The sequence below is a fragment of the Atractosteus spatula genome, chromosome 28 (genome assembly GCF_055471065.1).
Source record: "Atractosteus spatula isolate fAtrSpa1 chromosome 28, fAtrSpa1.hap1, whole genome shotgun sequence".
Taxonomy (NCBI): domain Eukaryota; kingdom Metazoa; phylum Chordata; class Actinopteri; order Semionotiformes; family Lepisosteidae; genus Atractosteus; species Atractosteus spatula.
Window position 1 is genome coordinate 6062533 of NC_142733.1, and position 17626 is coordinate 6080158.

Genomic DNA, 17626 nt, shown 5'->3' on the forward strand with positions numbered 1-17626 from the left:
AGGCAACAGGAATATCGAGATGACGTGAATTATTTAATGGTAAAAATAAATCACCTAAAAACTCTGGAAATCAGTAGGTTTGGAACCATGATTAAGCAGTGGGGTTATTAAGGTACAGTGCAAACAAATGCTTTCAGGCTTTTTCCAAGGTCGAGAGTGCAAATCTCATTATTGGGAGTTTTAAAATTAAATTAAAATCCATTCCGTATATACTTATTGCGCATGTTGCTTTTCCCGATACAGTTTAACGTACAGTTAATCCCTGTGCTTCTCACACAAGCCTCTAACTCGGGGGCCTCCCAGTCCAGACCCACGTGTGACCGCGACTTCTGGTTGTTTCAGCTCAGGTCTTCATTATTTAATAATACCCCATCTAATAATTGATCACTTTGTAAAATGGTTAATTTTTTTGGAGTGAAGACACTTTTAATTCTTTATCTTTTCAGGAATGGAGAACACATAAACGTGCATTATTATTATTATTATTATTATTATTATTATTATTATTATTAAGGTTGGAATTCGTTAAGTAAAACCGAACAGAGGTCGCCAGGACCTGCATTAAAAAGCCTTGAGAGTCGCTCTTCTCTTTCCGAGAAAAACTGTAGTGGGGGTTGTGACCGCAATGAATTACTTTTCATTTACTTTTCATTTACACCATTACTTTCAACCTAGAAGGCGTTGCTCAAACACATGCAAGAAATCAACGCGGTTTACTTTGCAATGTCAAGCAATCTGTCAGATTGGTCATTGGAAGACGGCGCCTGTGATTTACATTCGAAGATGTAAAATCAGATTTATTTCCTTTTCCGGAGTGGCAGTGTGGTGGATGAGAGCACACCTATTTCAGAATGCGTGTGGTGAGGTGCAAAGACCGGAGCCCGTGGAGCCATCTCGAAATAAAAGTGAGACAGTTTGTTTTTCGACTCGAGATTTCTGAAGGCATGAGAGGCGCAACTGTGCGGGCCGGGAGTCACAGTTCCGACACAGAGATGGAGTTTTTTCCTCTTTTAACTTTAATGTTGACGGCGTTTGATTTAACGACGCAGCGCCCCCCTGGTGTCGATGTCGTTGCGCAGTCTCGGAGGCGTCCTTGTGTTTCGGGTTTGAGAGGAGGCACAATCGAATCGGAATGAATCGTTTCTCGAGAGCGCACCCGTGTTGTCATACGCCAGTTGGCATTTTCTTTTCGCGCTGAATAAATAAGTTATTGATTCCAGTGCGGTGGACGAGGCAGGCAGACGTGAAGAACATCAGACAGAAGCGCGACTCTGTAATCTCCCTTAAACCTTCTGAGAAAAGGCGGTGATATGGTACACATCACCGCGGACCCAGAAAACACGGCTCGCCGTCTAAGCATGCAACGTTTGTTACAAGACTTCTTTAAAGCCCATATTGAGGAAAGAGGAACACATGGTAGAAATTATAGGGTGTATGTGCAGTATACAAGGACACGAGCAGTTTGAAACCATTCATTTACCCATCTTGTATCATTTATGGAAGAAGAAAAAACAAAAAAGAATCCATCCTTTTTTCATTTTTTTTTTTGCCGTCCACTTGTATGCTCATGAACACAAGTACACGAACTACGGGTTTGGACAATTTCTTACAGAGTGCAACTCACCAGATGTGTAATTTGTACAAGTGAGATGAACAAGACTCTCCCGCGAGGTGTCGCCTTATTCCCACGGCTGTCAAAGTATTTGCTTCTGATCAGTATTTACAGAATAAGAAGGCAGAAAACTAGGGGGACAACATTTCCCATCAACACATCTAGACACTAAGAACTCACATACTGTACAAGTGGAATCCGTCAGCCACATTATCTACAGGGTAATGATCAGGATTTATTTCAATACGAGTGCGTCATTCTCAATCGTATTGATTCATACATTAGACACTACAAAAACCCCTACAGAATTATAGGAGCTATAAATATAATAGCGGACTATAAATACTAGATCGATATATCACACCAAAAACGACTGTCACTACGAACCACTTCATTCTTCGTTAAAGAACACTATATGCCACTAAAAGTAAGGTGCTTTTCGTATGCACGGAAAATTTAATCAGGACGGGTTGTCTTTGTGTATAAGATGTTGTCATGTCAAACATTTCAGGTGCAAACCCAAGGCGTAAAATCTGATTCCAGTGAGCCGCCAGCCAGGACAGCGCCGACCCACGTTGTCTTGGCAGTGCTTGACCGGGAGGGGGCGCTGTGGCCCTGGGGGGCACCGTGCGGCCTGTTTCTCATGCCGGGCAGGTTAATCTACGGTCTGCGGGAATCAGTCGAGTCTTTTGAAGAGTTGGAGAAATGGGTCAGGTTCATGTCCTTCGAAACTCCTCAGCCACGCCTTGCAAAAGCGACATCGCCACATCTGAGGAGACTAACGTCCTGCAGTAGAATGAAAAAAGGCGTCCCCCCCCCCCCCCCCCCGCCTCCCCCGCGCTGAACAGGCCATAACCTGCATTGCATTTTTTTTAAAAAAAGGTCGAAGCATTTTGTGTCGCATTTTGTGAGGATACTGATGCGGGCTGCTAGTGTGAAGGTACGTGCACGCAGGCGGGAGAGATGTCAGTTTTCCAAAGCGCTTGCAAAACAGCGACTTTCCTGCTGCCTCGGGAGTGGGAAAAGTGGAAGATATCCGTGCAAGGGCTGGTCTTCAGGCAGACCCAGCAGCCCTGTCCGGGGGCACTCCGCGGCCGCTGGCGTCACTGGAATGGCAACGCGGGTGAGACTCCCACCCGAAACAGGTCCTGCGTGGCGTCGGGACGGACAGGCGCGGAGGGGGCGTGGGAATTGGGGGCTCGCAGGTCGTGTTTTACAAGTGAAATGAAAGAAAGGACGCGTCTTGCTTTTTTTGTAGCGCCGAACATCCACTCAGCCTGTAAGCACCACCCGATCTCCGCCTGCTTCCTTCTTCTGGATCCTTTCTGTCACACAAAAGACAAAAAACAACAGTTTATTCTTATTATGTCTCTCTTTTACAATACTTATATCACTGCATATCTGAACTGTAAATGCATTTCCCCTACACAAGTACTGTTGTGTTTTATCTCCGTATTATAAATGCTAAATGAACTAACCAGGCTTCATGTAACCCTTATCATATTCTCTCACATATCAATGTAGGTAACAGCTCTTTTGATGGAAGACTTTCCTAACAGCAAGAGAACAGAAGCAGGGGTCGTCGTCAGCAGTGTTTTAACAGCTACACCCGGGGCGTCAGCCTCCACAGACTGCCCGCACTTTCTCTGCCGCACAATAAAATTCACCCTCACGTGTCAGCGTTTTTGTGTCTTTCCCTAAAACAGCATTTAAGAGATGGTTTTTCAAAGAGCTGCGCAGGTGGAGGTTACACAACGTCAACAGTGGGGCTGTACAGGAGAAATTGCCCGTGTCTCTGCTTTACGGAAGAGCCTGCCAGCGGGTGACAAGTGGGAGGACTGCCACCTGCTGGTAATAAGATTCATAACATGTACAATAATACAGCGGACTTACCCAACTCTCACCTCTCAGGTGCACGGTCGTCTGATGTTTCTCACAGTCCTCCTGGCTCTTCAGCTGTCGACGTCGGCCTGTGAAGACGGTTATTCAGTTATTTCTTCGCGCTTGAAACGCATCTGCCTGGAGAGTTAGCATGCGCCGGTTTTTACCTTTCTTTCTCTCCCTGCTGCTGTGGCGGCGGCGGCGGCGGATCCCGCTGCTGCTGTTCCTGTTCCATCCTGCAGGGGGCGGAAGAGACTGTTACCGAGTGACCGAAACAAACCCGTTGGTCTGAGAGGCTGTTTCTCTACAAGCACCACAGCGAGAGCCAGCTAAGGCCTCCGTTTAATGTCCGTTGTTAATCTAGACAAGTAAAAACCACGTCTTTCCCTAGATATTGACTGCATCTGCTTTTCGTTTGTTTCCTGATTAGACCTTACACTAAATGCTGCCAACTAAAATGCTGGTCTTCTATCAGGATCACCGCAAGCCTGGGAGCTCACTTTAAATCTGACCCATTTCTGCCATTTGCTGACAGCAAAGCCGCAGTACAGTAGCAGTAGCCGTGCTCGATGCGTTGCGGTGGACTGAGACCCTGCCTGGCCTCTGTGGGCCTCGTGCGCGTGGCCGTGACAGCCCCCTGTGTTTCTGTGGCTTCCTGCGTGTTCAGTACGTGGTTGTGGAGCAGAAGTATAAAAAAAGATCTATTTCACCTCTCTTTCCGGACCTTAATTCTCTCCTCTTCATACCTGAAATTAAAATAGAAAACAAAACCACCATTACCAGGTTATCATTGCAATACGCTGTTACAATATGAAGGTGTTGTTTGAGATCAAGACGTTGTGATCCATGTTTGCAACCACTCAGTCCAACATTTTCACTTGTAGTGGATGTTTTCCTTTTTTTCAAATGTATGCATTTTTATTTTATTTCATTTCATACTAAATGCAGTTATTGTACCAAACCCTTTCTATACACCCCAGCTGGAACACCGAACAAGCTAAATGGACCCATTGGCTTCCTCTCGCTCCGACAGCCCTGCACGCCTGCTGGCTGAGCGCCGCTGCGAGTGTGACGTGCTTGAGTGCTGCCCTCTGGCGGCAGCGCGCACTTACTGCAGCAGGCACTCCGGGATCTGCACGTGCTCCATTGGAATGATCTGCTCGAGCTCCTCCAGGCTGTGCACGTAGCGGATCTTGTTCATGAACTTCACGCTGCACGAGACACGGGGACACTGCTGTGACGCGGGCCGCCGGCTCTCAGACACCAACAGCAAACTAAGTTCGCAAAGGTAAGTATTTGTTTTCAAACACGACCCAGTTCCATCTTGCAGTACTAACACACACTGCCCTAAGTGCACCTTGTGAAGACTTTTGTGAGCTTTCTAGTGAACAAGATTTGCATTGTGTATTAAATACAGCAAGACTTCTATACTGCAGGCATGATTCCAAATGTCTAATTTGGATGCTGTAAATTCTGTGGTCTAGTTTTCAACAGTGAATCACCTCCTAACTTAAAATTAGACTGGGATTAATGTGTCTAACGATGATGATGTGCGTGCATTTATTCACTCATTTATGTGAATGAGTCATCTTAATTAGATATGAGGCCACGAAGACGTGAAAACAAACGATTAGGCGCTGCCTGGAGAATGGCATGCTCTCTGGAGTCCTGCAGCCCGTATCCCCCCTCCCAGTCGAACCCAGGGCACCCCCTCACCTGATGAAGGGCCTGGAGATGGCCAGCACAGTGCGGATGAACCAGGAAGGGTGAGCGATGATCAGAGACTTCAGGTTCTTCCTCAGCCTTCGGAGTTGCAGACACAGACACACACAAATGAAACTCAGAACCGACCGGCCCTGCATTTCACCTGCAAAGACTCAACACTGGAAGAAACAAATACTACTTCTGGGCAATTGCTCAAAATGAACCTGCCGCAGATGGGTTTTTATATCCCTAGTGACGTTCGATATCCCCTGTGTGGGGCACCCGGGAAGCTTCCAAGAAAAGTGGCCTGATCTGAACTACAGCGGGAGAGAAATCTCGAGTGTGGGTAAGTGCCGAGACCGAGATGCATGGGAAAGAGGTGGTTCTTAAATCGCAACACTGTTTTTGATTCTAATCCAAACAAACATGCATGCAGCAGGGAAATGACATTCATGAACAGAGAAAGCCCAGAACGCACCACCCCCGTGCACGACTGTTCTGTGTAGCCATCTTTGCGCTGGTGACAACGGGTGTCCGATGTGCTCGATGATGGGACCCCATAAGGAAACGTCGTTCATTCTATCACCCCTCCCGTTGCGCACACAGATCCCCGTGAAAGCCCTCACCTTCTGTCGATCATCTGGTAGCACTTCTTGAGCCAGACAATTCCAGGCATCCTCCTCCGAGGGGTGGCTCCGTTCAGGTAGATGATCATGTAATCCTCCGCCACCAAGAGCTCCAGGCTGCTGATCACGTACCTGTTGTTGGGGCCACAGGGAAAAAAGAGAGAGTGGCTCTCAGCCCCCAGCTGTCACGAACCGCACGCGAGCACCTCTCACCATAGACATCCTCGCACTAATTAATCAATTATCATTCCACACGATCTTCCCTTTTTATACCCTCTCACTCCAATCAGTCTCCGCTCACTATTAAGGTTCCCTATCTCAAACTCAACCTGCGTCCTGCCTTTTTGGAAAGACACTTTAACCTAATCGACTTTTGGCTCTCGAAACCCCAGCTATATCCCTTGACTACGGCTTCGCTTTTACGTTTTTGGACTTGGATACTTTTGGTACTGGACAGAACCTTTCCGGGAAAGATCTACCACGGGTTCTAACCAGCCGCTGACCCTGGCAGAGCTACAGGAAGAGACCTAGCTGCTGAAAGACACTGAATGCGTTTGTATGGAGACGACGTATTGCAAGAGCCTGAGCACCTTGATGTAAAGATCTAGTACGAAGAGTTCTTCATACAGCTTGACATAAAGAACAACTGTCAGATGCCATTCCTTAAAAAAAACATTGGATCCTGCTTTTTAAGACATGGGTGAAGAAACCGTTATCCAGTCAAGCAAACTGAATGTTCTGATCAGAAACCTATACTGCTCTCAAGTGGAGAATTAAAAAGAAATGCTGTTGCGCTTGAAGGCATCTCTCACTGCCCAGGGCTCTGTTTTACAGTAAAAGGATGGAGAGGGTGGAATCCATACAAAGCGCTATTCAGAGTGTTCCATGGCTGCTGCCATGCTTCAGCATCTCTTCTGACGCAGGTACCGCCTAGGTGAGTAAAGCGCAGACTCTATCCTGCAGTGGGACGCTTACAGGAAGAGGTTCTCCATGATGTAGTGGTAATCGGCGCAGTTGCTGTCTGGGAGGTAGCAGGCTGCAAACACGATGATGGCATTCAGGCCTTCTCCGTAGTAACCTGCGGGGAGAGAGGGCGGAATCTCACGGGAACGCCGGGAAGCTCAGCAAATTGCCAGAGACGACGGGGAATTTCAGATTGCCTTCGAGCGCGTCCCAGAGACTTGCAGGTATAGGTATAACTACACTGTTGTGTCCAGTAATTCAGTGTCAGTCAATGCATTGATCGTTTTATAGAAACTGTCACAGAGCACACACATGGAAGGCACTGTGAAGACTGTGTCGAGTGTATTGCAAAAACAAAGATGAAATAATGTATAATATAAAAATCCATGCATGTGCAAAATGAACTATGAATAATGGATAGGTCGAGTTTGTTTCTTGTGGATAAGGTTTCATGGTTTGCAACCTCTTGTCATAGTTCTTTTGTACTGGGACACAGAAGCACTCAGTGGAGTGGAGCCAATGTGCACTGCAGGCTGAACAAGGTCATAACTGTGTTTTAGGTTTAATGTGCAATAAGATGATTAAATGTGCTCCTTTCTGACTTTCTCTGTCCGGCAACAACTGTCAGAGTTTAAATGGCCCCTCCGTTGGGGTCATGATAGGTCTTTCAGCTATTTTGTAAATAAATAATGATAAGAGAACTTGTCAGTGCCGTGCACTGTGAGGGGCGAGCTTGAGCGGCCGATATGGTGAACGCACTCACCCCCGTGGGTGATGACGCGTAGGTAGGGCCTGATGACTTGCATGTCGATACGGTGCTCCTGCTCCCCGATGATCACTGTCCTCCACAGCCGCCCATTAGACGCTGGCCCCTCCCCTTCCTCTCCGGACAGCCCCGCCCCCTCACTGGGCGGAGCCTTGGCAGAGGCGACCGGAGTGTCATCTGAAACACCATGGAAACTGTGTTCTTATGAACCTTTTAATGGTCGTTACACTAACATTTAATGAATACATGGCTTACACTGCAGACTTCAGGACAGTCACAAACAAGACCTTTAAATCATTTGTGAGGATTTCTCATAAGCCATTAACAGTCTGATAAGTTGGTAACCAAATGATATATATATATATTATAAAGGAGCTCCTGTAGCCTTTGTGTAACAGATAGCAGATAACTGGCTACTACTTTAGGACCAGTATGTCATCACACAGTACTAAACTGACAATTTTAATGTCATATTGAATTTTCTTACTGTTTTTTTTTAATCCCCAATACCAGCTGACAAACAAGGTCAGAAAGAGCTTTTTCTCTTCTCAATTCCAGCCTACAGAAAGACACCTAGACTTTCTGTACCACAGAACCCCCGCATCCCAGTGACCCTTGACCTCTGACCCATGCTGACCTTCCCACTCCAGCTCGTTGCCGTTGGTGATGAACTCCAGGGAGTCGGTCTCGTCGGGTGTCTCTATGTCATCCACGTTGATGTCCAGGTCGTCGGGGGTGTCCAGGAAGTCGTCGGAGAGCAGAGAGCCCTCGCTCTGGTCAAGGGACAGGTTCATCTCGGGGGCCACCAAGGTTCTCCGCTTCCGATGAGCCGAACTCCCCCCTCCACCCCCACCCACGTTCAGGGAGTTGGGAGGAGCTGTGCCGAGAACCCAGAGAGAAGAGTAAAATGGTGATTAATAGTAATAGTAACGCTATATAACTTTGCAGCTCACAACTGGCAGCCCCACTGAAGCTCAGCAGGTGTGAGCCTGGTCAGTACCTGGATGGGAGACCTCCTGGGAAAAACTAAGGTTGCTGCTGGAAGAGGTGTTAGTGGGGCCAGCAGGGAGTGCTCACCCTGCGGTGTGTGTGGGTCCTAATGCCCCAGTATATTGACAGGGACACAATACTGTAAAAAAAAGGACTTGTCCTTTGGATGAGACAAAAAACTGAGGTCCTGACTCTCAGCGGTGTCTCGAAAATTTCCCCCTGGTCTTTACCAGTCATGGCCTCCTAATAATCCCCATCTATGACTTGGCTTCATCACTCTGCTCTCCTTCCCACTGATGTGTGGACAGAGTACTGGCACATAATCCAGGTGGGGCTGCACACTAGTGGTAGTGGAGGGGAGCCCCCATTCCCTGTAAAGTGCTTTGAATGGGGTGTCCAGAAAAGCGCTGTATAAGTGTAAGGAATTATTAATTATTATTTTAAATTACTGGTGAATACCACGTTTAATTGCTTTACGGTGTCATATAAATAGAAAATACTCCAAATCTGTGTTGGAAAAGGAGGCTTACATAGCACTGTTTAGTAAGAGAAGATTATAAGTGAGAAACAGAACATCTTAAAGTTCTCAGTGGTATCTCTAATTCAAAATTTAAAAAAAACCCACATAGACCAGATTTGGCTTGAATCTGCTCAGACACATGATTTTACAGCGGTTCTGACGAGCTGGTTATCTGGATGTAACACTGGATGTGGTGCCTAGGCTGGGACACGGCGGCACTCACAGTTCCTGTTGTCCGTGAGGCTGCAGGAGGACTCCATGTCTCCGTCTTCGGGGAGGGGCCTGCAACAGAGGAGGACAACATCATCACTGCACCCCCCCACAGCCGCACAGACAGGACCAGATGCTCTCCACAGCAACCAGAACCAAGCCCAGCAGTAAACAGTAAAGGAAAAAAAAACCCTATCCAAAGAAACACTTGCTGCATCCTGACTTGTGGCAGCCCTCTTTGAGGCAGTGCAGATCAGAAAGTGGGCTGGCTCAGTGCTGAGCGATTGTGTAAGTACTCATTCAAAACACTGACTGGACAGCTTGCAGTGTGGCGGTACTTCTGCCATCTGCAAAAACAAAAAGCTTGCATTCGCACAACAAGATCTAGTTTCAATGTTCAGATAGTGTGACACAGAGGTTCCCGAAACTCTGAGATCGACAGACTTGAACAGTGCATATCCCAGCTCTTTAGAATATAACTACAGATCATGCTCAGCTGAAGTCTTGTCTGCTTGTTGCGTTGGTACAGGAGGGAATGAAAAACAAGCAAAATGTTTTTGCATCAGAACCCTGTTCTGTACAGCTTCCAGAATTCCAGGGGAGGCCTGACTGACACTTCCCTGCCCTCGCCATTCCTGTGGCGAGCAGGCTGTGATTCCCAAAGCCTCCTCTCTGTTCTCTTCTGCCAAAATAGCATCCCCTGACTTTGTGGAAGACGGTGGAGACGGAAGGGGGGGAGGGGGGGGGGGGCACGGCTGGAGCAGAAAAGAAGAGGGATAGATACCACACATCTGTCACTCAAGCCTGAGCCCCCGAGACAGGATGACGGGAAGCCCTGGCGTTTCCAAACCCCATCGACAGCTGTGTCTGCACACTGTGCAGTGCAGTCATACGCAGGCTGGGTATCCCTCTGGGCAGCCTGCTGCTTCATAACACACAGCTCCGCTGCAGTGCTCCACACAGACCTTATTTTTTTCCCTACTGCGTTAAGAAAGGAAAATGCCCTGCAGGCAGGCCCCCCCCCCCAATCCATCACCCCCGTGCAGAGGCCGTAAAAGCCTCTTGATTTCTTTCAGCCTCTGAAAGAAATCAAACCAGTGCAGCCATCTCTTTCTCTTACCTATTGGTGGTACGGAGGTCTCAGGCTTCCTCCTTTTCTCCTGCAGTCTCCTGTTTTAAATGCTCTGCTCTGCACACCGAAGCACAACACAGGAGCACACGCGCGCTGTGCACACCACAGGACTTGCAGTGAAGCTGCTGCTCCTTTTTCCCCCCCTGCCTAAGCCTGTCCTGCCTCCATTTTCCTGGAGATGATGCTGTGTTGTTGACAGCCCTCGACGTCACATGACGTCGGGTTTTACCATTTAAGGCTTGGGTGGCACCTGCTCCCTTTCGTGCTTGAATGAGAGGCGGCATTGTCTCTCCCCCCCCTCCTCTCCCCCCATCGCACAGTCTCTCTGCCTCCTCGTTCTGTTTCAGGGACTGAAGCATCTCGCAGGAGGAGCTGCCTGCTCCTCAGAGGTGCTCAATTATATAAGGATTGTTGAAACGCATCGGCGTCTGCTTTGCTCCTGGCCTGCGTTACATGACGGAAATTAACCTCGATATGAAATTCACATTAAACAAAATAAGAACTATCTTCTGCGATCGGCTGTGCAGAAACAGTGTGGAGCAGCTCGGCTGCTTTCCATGTGAGACAGAAAGATTGGGTGTTTGTTGTATCAGGGATTCTGCGTGGCAGAGAATTTCCCACTCTTGATTCTTTATTGCATTTCTGTTTTTCACACAGAAAACCACTGGGTCTCGCATGTACGAATTTAGGTTGACATGGATTTGAACTCTCAGAACATGCTGCAGGATAAGCTGATCAGAAACATCTCCATCAGCTTACAGGAGCTGGGTTCCACCAGTCCATTAACCTGCATGGACAATCCATAGTTCTGGATCAAGGTTCCAGGTACCTTTGCAATGAACTAATGATGATAATGTAAAGTAAGGCTAAAGAGAAAATGAAGCCAATTTTTATGTTGTGTCTCATGTATTAATTTATGGAAAGTGTCTGTCCAAAGAATGTCTGGTTGGGTTTTGCAATCATAGCAAACTTCACCAAATCAACCAACCAACCAAAATTTCTAACTCTCCATTTGCTTGACAGATGATTTTTTTCATATACTGTGATAAATGCGGTGACTGAATATTTGTGCATGGTTCTAATTTGGCCTGGTGGTGCTGTGTGCATTATGGGTTTTTTTTTCTCGCGCCTTCCTGAAGTGGACATTGGTGAATTCACTGGAGTGGATTTACTGGAAGAGGTTGGAAAATAATTTTCACAGCTGCTTCCCTGTCCCTTCCTCCCTCTGTCTCTCTCTTGGACTCTCCTCCCCTTCTGTTGTCATGGCAATACCATTATGCCAGCTCTGCGGCGGTTTAGACTTCACCCCCTCTCCTAAAAGCGCATTACAAAGGGTACGAGTGACAGGAGGATAGTTTCGCCTGGTAGCCCATTGGGTTGCTAGCAGCTAATTTTCAGAGCTCGCTTGCCTTGTCTTGCGTTTGTGTGTTTCTGCATGTGTGCATGTGCGCTCGGGTGTGTGGCAGACAAGATTCAGTAGGGGCACTCACTAAGTGCTGCCAAAAAAACAAAATCTACAGCCATTTTTTTTTGTTCACATCCCTGGCCAAAACCAACTCGCTCGGCAGAGCTGATACGGTCTTTTATGTAAAAAAAATACAGTGCCCTGCAGTCCTAAAAACTCTTTTTAAATTTAGAGTCAATAATTATTTTTGGTTTTCGATTTGGAATAGCCAGGTGTGTGTTTTATTAGGCTTGGCTCTCAAACCATGTAACCATGTAAGCGCACACAGGGGAGGGTGAGGACATATAGACTCCTCCAGCCTGCCCACCTTTGTGACACTCATCTCTGAGCATGTGCCAGGCAGCACTGTACTGTAGTACCCGAAGAACAGCATCCCTCACCTCAGGCTCAGCTCTAATTGGAGGAGAGGTTTATCCCTCACTGAGAGTCCCGCATGCCTGTGAGGGCTTGGAGAGAGCCCTGGATCACTAATCCCATCCTACGCTCTGTCACAATTACAGGCAGCTTGGCAGTATTTCCCAGCTCTGATCCTGGAGGAGCAGGGGTCTGCTGAGCTCTCAGTCTCGAGTGCTAATTGAACGATGACTTAAATGACTGGCTTGTTAAACTTTTATTTAACTTGTTTCTTTGGTCAGCCTTGACTGTCAAATATTTAGAAGCCTCAAGGGTACTGGAAAGACTGAACTTTATACATAAAGTTTGACAGGAAGCTGCGTCTAAATGCAAGCTGTCGAGCCTTTTTCAATTACCACATCTAAAAAAAACATCATGTTTCTTTTCCTTTCAGCATGTAATAAACCTTTATCTGCTATCTTATAACCTTTATACATCTTATCCTGACCAGGCATGACATTATTTCTTATTAAACAGCTCTTGCTAGTTGGTCAATTGATGAGTTTGTTTTCATTCTGCAGAGCTCCAATTACAGGCAACACAACTCAATGAGGCCAGTTTTGAAACTCAGAAATTGGTGCAGGGTTTCAAATAGCCTGTGATTAAGAAGTCAGATAGAACAAAAACTAGAAGACACAGTGTCCTTGCAGGACCAGGTTTGAGACCTGACTGGGCTACTGACATGACCTTCACAACCCTCTAAGACTTCGACAAAGTCAATGAACAGGAGGCACCTCTTTATACAAAGGGTAGTGGTAAAATGAAACTTCTACCACACAATACCACTAAAACACTGGCATTTTTCAAGAAACTGCTGGATAGGCTCTTTGGATCATATGGCTGATAATTAACTCATTGTCTAGATGGGCCAAATGGCCTCCCCCTCTTTCTTAAGTTCTTCTTATATATAAAAGTCCATATTGGGCAGATATTAGGTCAGTCAGCCAACGAAATAATATATGTCTGGCCAAAGTTGCTGATCTGTTAAGTTGCACTGGTTTAAGTGCTGTTGGTGGTTTAAAGAGAACTGGACAACCTGGCCTTCGGGAATCAGCTCTTTCATTCATGTCCTTGCTTGTCCTACCTGGGGAAGTCCTCGTCCTGCCACTCGTCCTTCACCTCCATGTGCTCCATCCGCAGGGTGGCCTCCGTGGTGCCCATTGCTCTGGGGCTGTAAGGGGCTGGCGTGGGGCAGGTGCCGCAGCTGCAAGAAACACAGGAATGACCCAGACTGGAGAGAATGCGGACTGGCGTGCTGCGCAGGGGATTCGGAATGGGAAGGGCAAACAGAGCAGGAAAGAGAAAACCAAACCCTTACATTGCAGCGCACTCAAGACGTGAAAACGGGATTGTTCTCCTGGGTGCCATGTGACGTGCGTGTGACCCAATATCCCCTTGACCCCCGCCCCAGACAAGTCAATCGCATCGCAGGAATTTCCCTCCCTGGTCCAGAAGTAAATTTCCTGAGCCCAGAAAAGATCCCGTTCATTATCCTCCTAATACGTTTCTGATCTGCCACTTTTTTTTTTGACATTTTCAGGCCTTCGCCCCTCATGTAAACGGAGGGTACCCCAGTTTCCAGTGGTCAGGTGACCTCTTCTGGTGCCCATGGTATGATGTTGTAGGAGTTTGGGTGTACTGTTTGTGCTATTGCAGTATTTATGGAAAGTCTGCACGTATAGTTTGTTTGGAGAAGTGGTGCATGTCTATTTTTTGCGTGAGCGGGCTTAATTTCCACAAAGAGTACTTGAGCATATGCACCCAGGCATGAGTTAATGTGGATTCCTCTGTACAGAGCCCACACACACACATCCCGTGGGCAGAGTCTGACGGAGTGTGGTGTGTGCTTAGTCCTTTAACAGCAGCAAGTGTAAAGACTGCATCCTTTTGTAACACGTGGCTTATGGCTGTGGTTATGGCCATGCTCAGTTTCTTTCATCGACAAACGCCTCGCTTTCTCTTCAGAACAGTGCACGCCCATGGGAACTAGCCAAAAAACAAGCCAGAGCTTGACAGACAGCAATCTAGTACAAGACACAGAGGTTGACTTGATGACAGGCATGCAGAAATGGTGTGGTTGAGTGTCACTGGGTCAAGAGAACAGTGCATTCGGTAGCAGGGTTCTCAAGGGAAACTCCCACATTTGGTGCAGGTGCATTGCCTGATGTTAGCCAGCACCATAATACAACATCTGTCCTAAATTAGCGAGGCTTTGATCTACATTATCTTAGGAAGAAAAAGACCAACAGATTGTAATGGTTTTCATAGCGCAGTGAGAGTAAATGCAATGGTGAGCAAGTAAGTCAGTGTTCATTTTGTCTAATTCATTTTTATTGCTGCTTTTTTGGCCGTTTGGGACTGTAGACTCATGTCGCACTTCGCTCCCACGCAAAACGGTAACAAAATCAGGTGTTACTCACTTGTAGCCATGATCTGTAAATAATCCGTACGTTGTGCCCTGCACAGTGCTGCTCTGCGATGTGGCTGTGCTGAGCAGCACTGACTACAGAACGCTTTGGCAGAACGGACACCTGTGTCAAGGGCACACATGTGTCACAGTAGCCATCTCTGTTGGCACAGCTACCCTGACTGGGTTTCGGTTCATCAGCGTCTATTTGAAACGTCTAATCAATGTGTTTCTGTCTCTTGTATGTGTTGATGTTTTCCTTATAACTGTGTTACATGTCAAAACCGTTGTAACTTAAAATGACTTTCGAGTAGCTGAAACCGTGGAAAGGTTTCAAAGAAGCAACTTGGGGCATGGCTCTATGGAGAACCAGAAGCTGTGGGGTCCCTTGGTTTGGAATCGGAAATCAGAGAAAAGGCAAAGAATTTCAGTCCGTGGTAAAACACATTTAAGCAAGCTCCCTTAGACTGTGGCAGAGTGGTTGTTTTAAGCGCGACAGTGCATGCGGAATACAAACCATCACAGAGCAGCCCCGTGTACACAATGCCCTCCAGGTACAGCCCACTGTGTTCGGAAAATACGGAATGAAAGGACCGTGCGCCATTCCAGTGCTGCTATTCCGCATGTGTATTCTCCTGTGGCGTTATATGGAAGAAAAAGCCCACCGGCCGTCTCGGAAGAAGAGCAGCAGATGGTGTGCGATCTGCCGTGAGGAGGCGTGTGTTCCAGATGTGTTACACAACGGAGAATATGTATGTCGCGGTCACCCACCAACCAACACTGTAATCCTACAGCTGTGTGAGAGGGGCGAGACACAAAAGCTTCTCCATGTTTATTTTTCGGTACTCAATGGCACTCTCCGCTCGCACCAGTCATTAAAAAAAGCATTAAATACTCACATCTGGGGAAGGATGCCCGTCTCCTGCTGCGTTATTGCCTGGTTTTCCTCTCTAGAGCCTTTTCTCCCCACCCCCTGTCCTCTGTTCCGGTCTCAGTGTGGGCCAGAGGCAGCTGCTGGTGCCCGGAGCCAGAGGCGGTGCATGCCGCCGCTGTCCAGGTGCCGCGGTCCGCGCTGGAGTGCGGGGCAGGCGCAGGGCGAGACGGCGGCTGATCGCTTCTGCAGACAGATACAGCAGGACCCGAGCCCCCCTGTCGTGTGGGTGGGAGCGCAAGAAAGACAGAGACACGGAGCCCTCTCTCGCAAGGCGGCGGGGGGCTCTTTTAAAATGACAGCCTTGCTGTCCTGCTCCCCGTAAAAATCAATTCCTCGCCGCAGCTACACCCAAAATGCCTGCTCAGTCCCTTGTCTTCAGCCACTCTCTTCAATCATTATTTCTCGTAGCCCTCCTTTCTCTCATTTGGTAACGAGGTCTCAGCTGCCCCTTCTTCTCTCTCTTTATATACAGTATATATTCCAGTACTGTTTTTGCAAGGTGATCAATGGTGGTCTTTGTGTATTAATTAATCCCTACATATAAAATTCCTTGTGGGTTTTTATCCATCTAAGGCGGTTTTAGAACGGACCTCCAGCACTTCTGTTCCCTGGCAACAGCATCCTCTTTAATTTCTCTCTATCGCTATCCGCCTGTCTGTCTTTACCTCACTGCACCGCCCCCCCCCAACATCTCCCTCACAATCTCCTCCTACCAACCCCCCCCCCCCACGGTGCTCAGTACGGTGTCAGTCAGCAGCAGGAACCATTCCCTGTTCTCCAAGCTGTGCCGCACTTACCTGCTATCTGGACTGGGTCAATCACACAGCCTGCACGAATCCGGTCTCCGGGAGCTGTAGAAACCTGGAAAGGGAGTGTTCTGCTTTATACCGCTCCGTCCTGTTCGTTAATTTCTTCCGTGCTTCCAGTCACAGCCCTTATTAATTATTATTTTTGTGTTCTCGGCACAGCAAAAAGGATGAAGCATTTCAAGGAAAGGGGAAATAAGTAAACGGGCAGTCTGCAGCATACCTGACAAGCCTGTAACAGGAGTGATTGAACACAACTGCAGCGTGTAAGAGCGTGATTACCAGGGTAAATGAGGGGGGCACTGTGGCGTTGTTGCTCTGCTGCCCCAGAATGCGTGGATCGTGGCAGCGAGTCCCAGAGTGGGTGGCCTCCTCTGTGCCCGCCTGCCCACCCCGTTGGTGGATTGAAAGAGTGGGATTTGTAACGCTGGTTTTCGCCCCACCAAAATGAGGGCCTTGGGGTAAAACTAATGTGGTTCTGTGCTCTCCATCCACTTGGTATGACCTGCGGTGCAGCAATAACAACAACAACAATAATAATAATAATTGCTTACATTTATATAGTGCTTTTCTGGACACCCCACATTATGCTTTACAGGTAATGGGGATCCCCTCCACCACCACCAGTGTGCAGCCCCACCTGGAAGATGTGACAGCAGCCATAGTGCACCAGAACGCTCCCCACACACCAGCTCTCAGTGGGGAGGAGAGCAGAGTGATGAAGCCAGTTCAGAGATGGGGGTTATTAGGAGGCCATGATAGGTAAGGGCCAATGGGACATTTGGCCAGGACGCCCGGGTTACACCCCTACTCTTTTTGAGAAACGCCCTGGGATTTTTAATGACCACTGAGAGTCAGGACCTCGGTTTTATGTCTCACACGAAGGATGGCGCCTTTTTACAATATAGTGTCCCTGTCACTATACTGGACTATTAGGACCCACACAGACTGCAGGGTGATCGCCCCCTGCTGGCCCCACTAACACCTCTTCCAGCAGCAACCTTAGTTTTTCCCAGGAGGTCTCCCATCCAGGTACTGAGCTGCTGAGCTTCAGTGGGGCTGCCAGTGGTGAGTTGCAGGGTGATATGGCTGCTGGCCCCTTCAAGAGCAAACACCTCACTTGGAGAATCATCGATCAGGTGAGTCTCCTTGTTTTGAACAGCTGGTCTGGGTTGAAAGTAGTAATCTGAAAATTGAGGTAAACGAAAAAGAATGGG

General features: G+C 47.8%; 1 protein-coding gene across 4 annotated transcripts; it reads right to left on the bottom strand.

Moving 5' to 3' along the window:
• Positions 1-1471: 1471 nt before the first annotated feature.
• atcaya (ATCAY kinesin light chain interacting caytaxin a) lies at positions 1472-16239 on the bottom strand. 4 transcript variants are annotated; one of them, XM_088907515.1, is made up of 13 exons: positions 15569-16239; positions 13347-13466; positions 9286-9344; positions 8190-8429; positions 7550-7729; positions 6799-6901; positions 5824-5955; positions 5210-5296; positions 4606-4704; positions 4204-4239; positions 3661-3729; positions 3506-3582; positions 1472-2937 (listed from the first exon to the last, which is right to left on the bottom strand). In XM_088907515.1, exons 2-12 carry the CDS (start codon positions 13421-13423, stop codon positions 3546-3548), a joined length of 1119 nt encoding a protein of 372 aa, XP_088763641.1. In that variant the 5' UTR covers positions 13424-13466; positions 15569-16239; the 3' UTR covers positions 1472-2937; positions 3506-3545. The 4 variants fall into 4 exon arrangements, with proteins under 4 accessions (XP_088763641.1, XP_088763644.1, XP_088763643.1 ...); XM_088907516.1 differs by having other exon boundaries at positions 2895-2937; positions 3517-3582; positions 15569-16138; XM_088907518.1 differs by lacking the exons at positions 13347-13466; positions 15569-16239 and adding an exon at positions 10393-10484 and having other exon boundaries at positions 3517-3582.
• Positions 16240-17626: the final 1387 nt, after the last annotated feature.

What these genes read in the sequence shown, in the direction of transcription:
- atcaya (XM_088907515.1), bottom strand. Translation starts at nt 13,423, where the DNA reads ATGGGCACCACGGAGGCCACCCTGCGGATGGAGCACATGGAGGTGAAG. An exon ending in ACGCGTCATCACCCACGGGG is followed by an intron (nt 6,902 to 7,549) that starts GTGAGTGCGTTC and finishes CTCTCCCCGCAG; the next exon opens with GTTACTACGGAGAAGGCCTG. An exon ending in TACCAGATGATCGACAGAAG is followed by an intron (nt 5,297 to 5,823) that starts GTGAGGGCTTTC and finishes GCAACTCCGAAG; the next exon opens with GCTGAGGAAGAACCTGAAGT.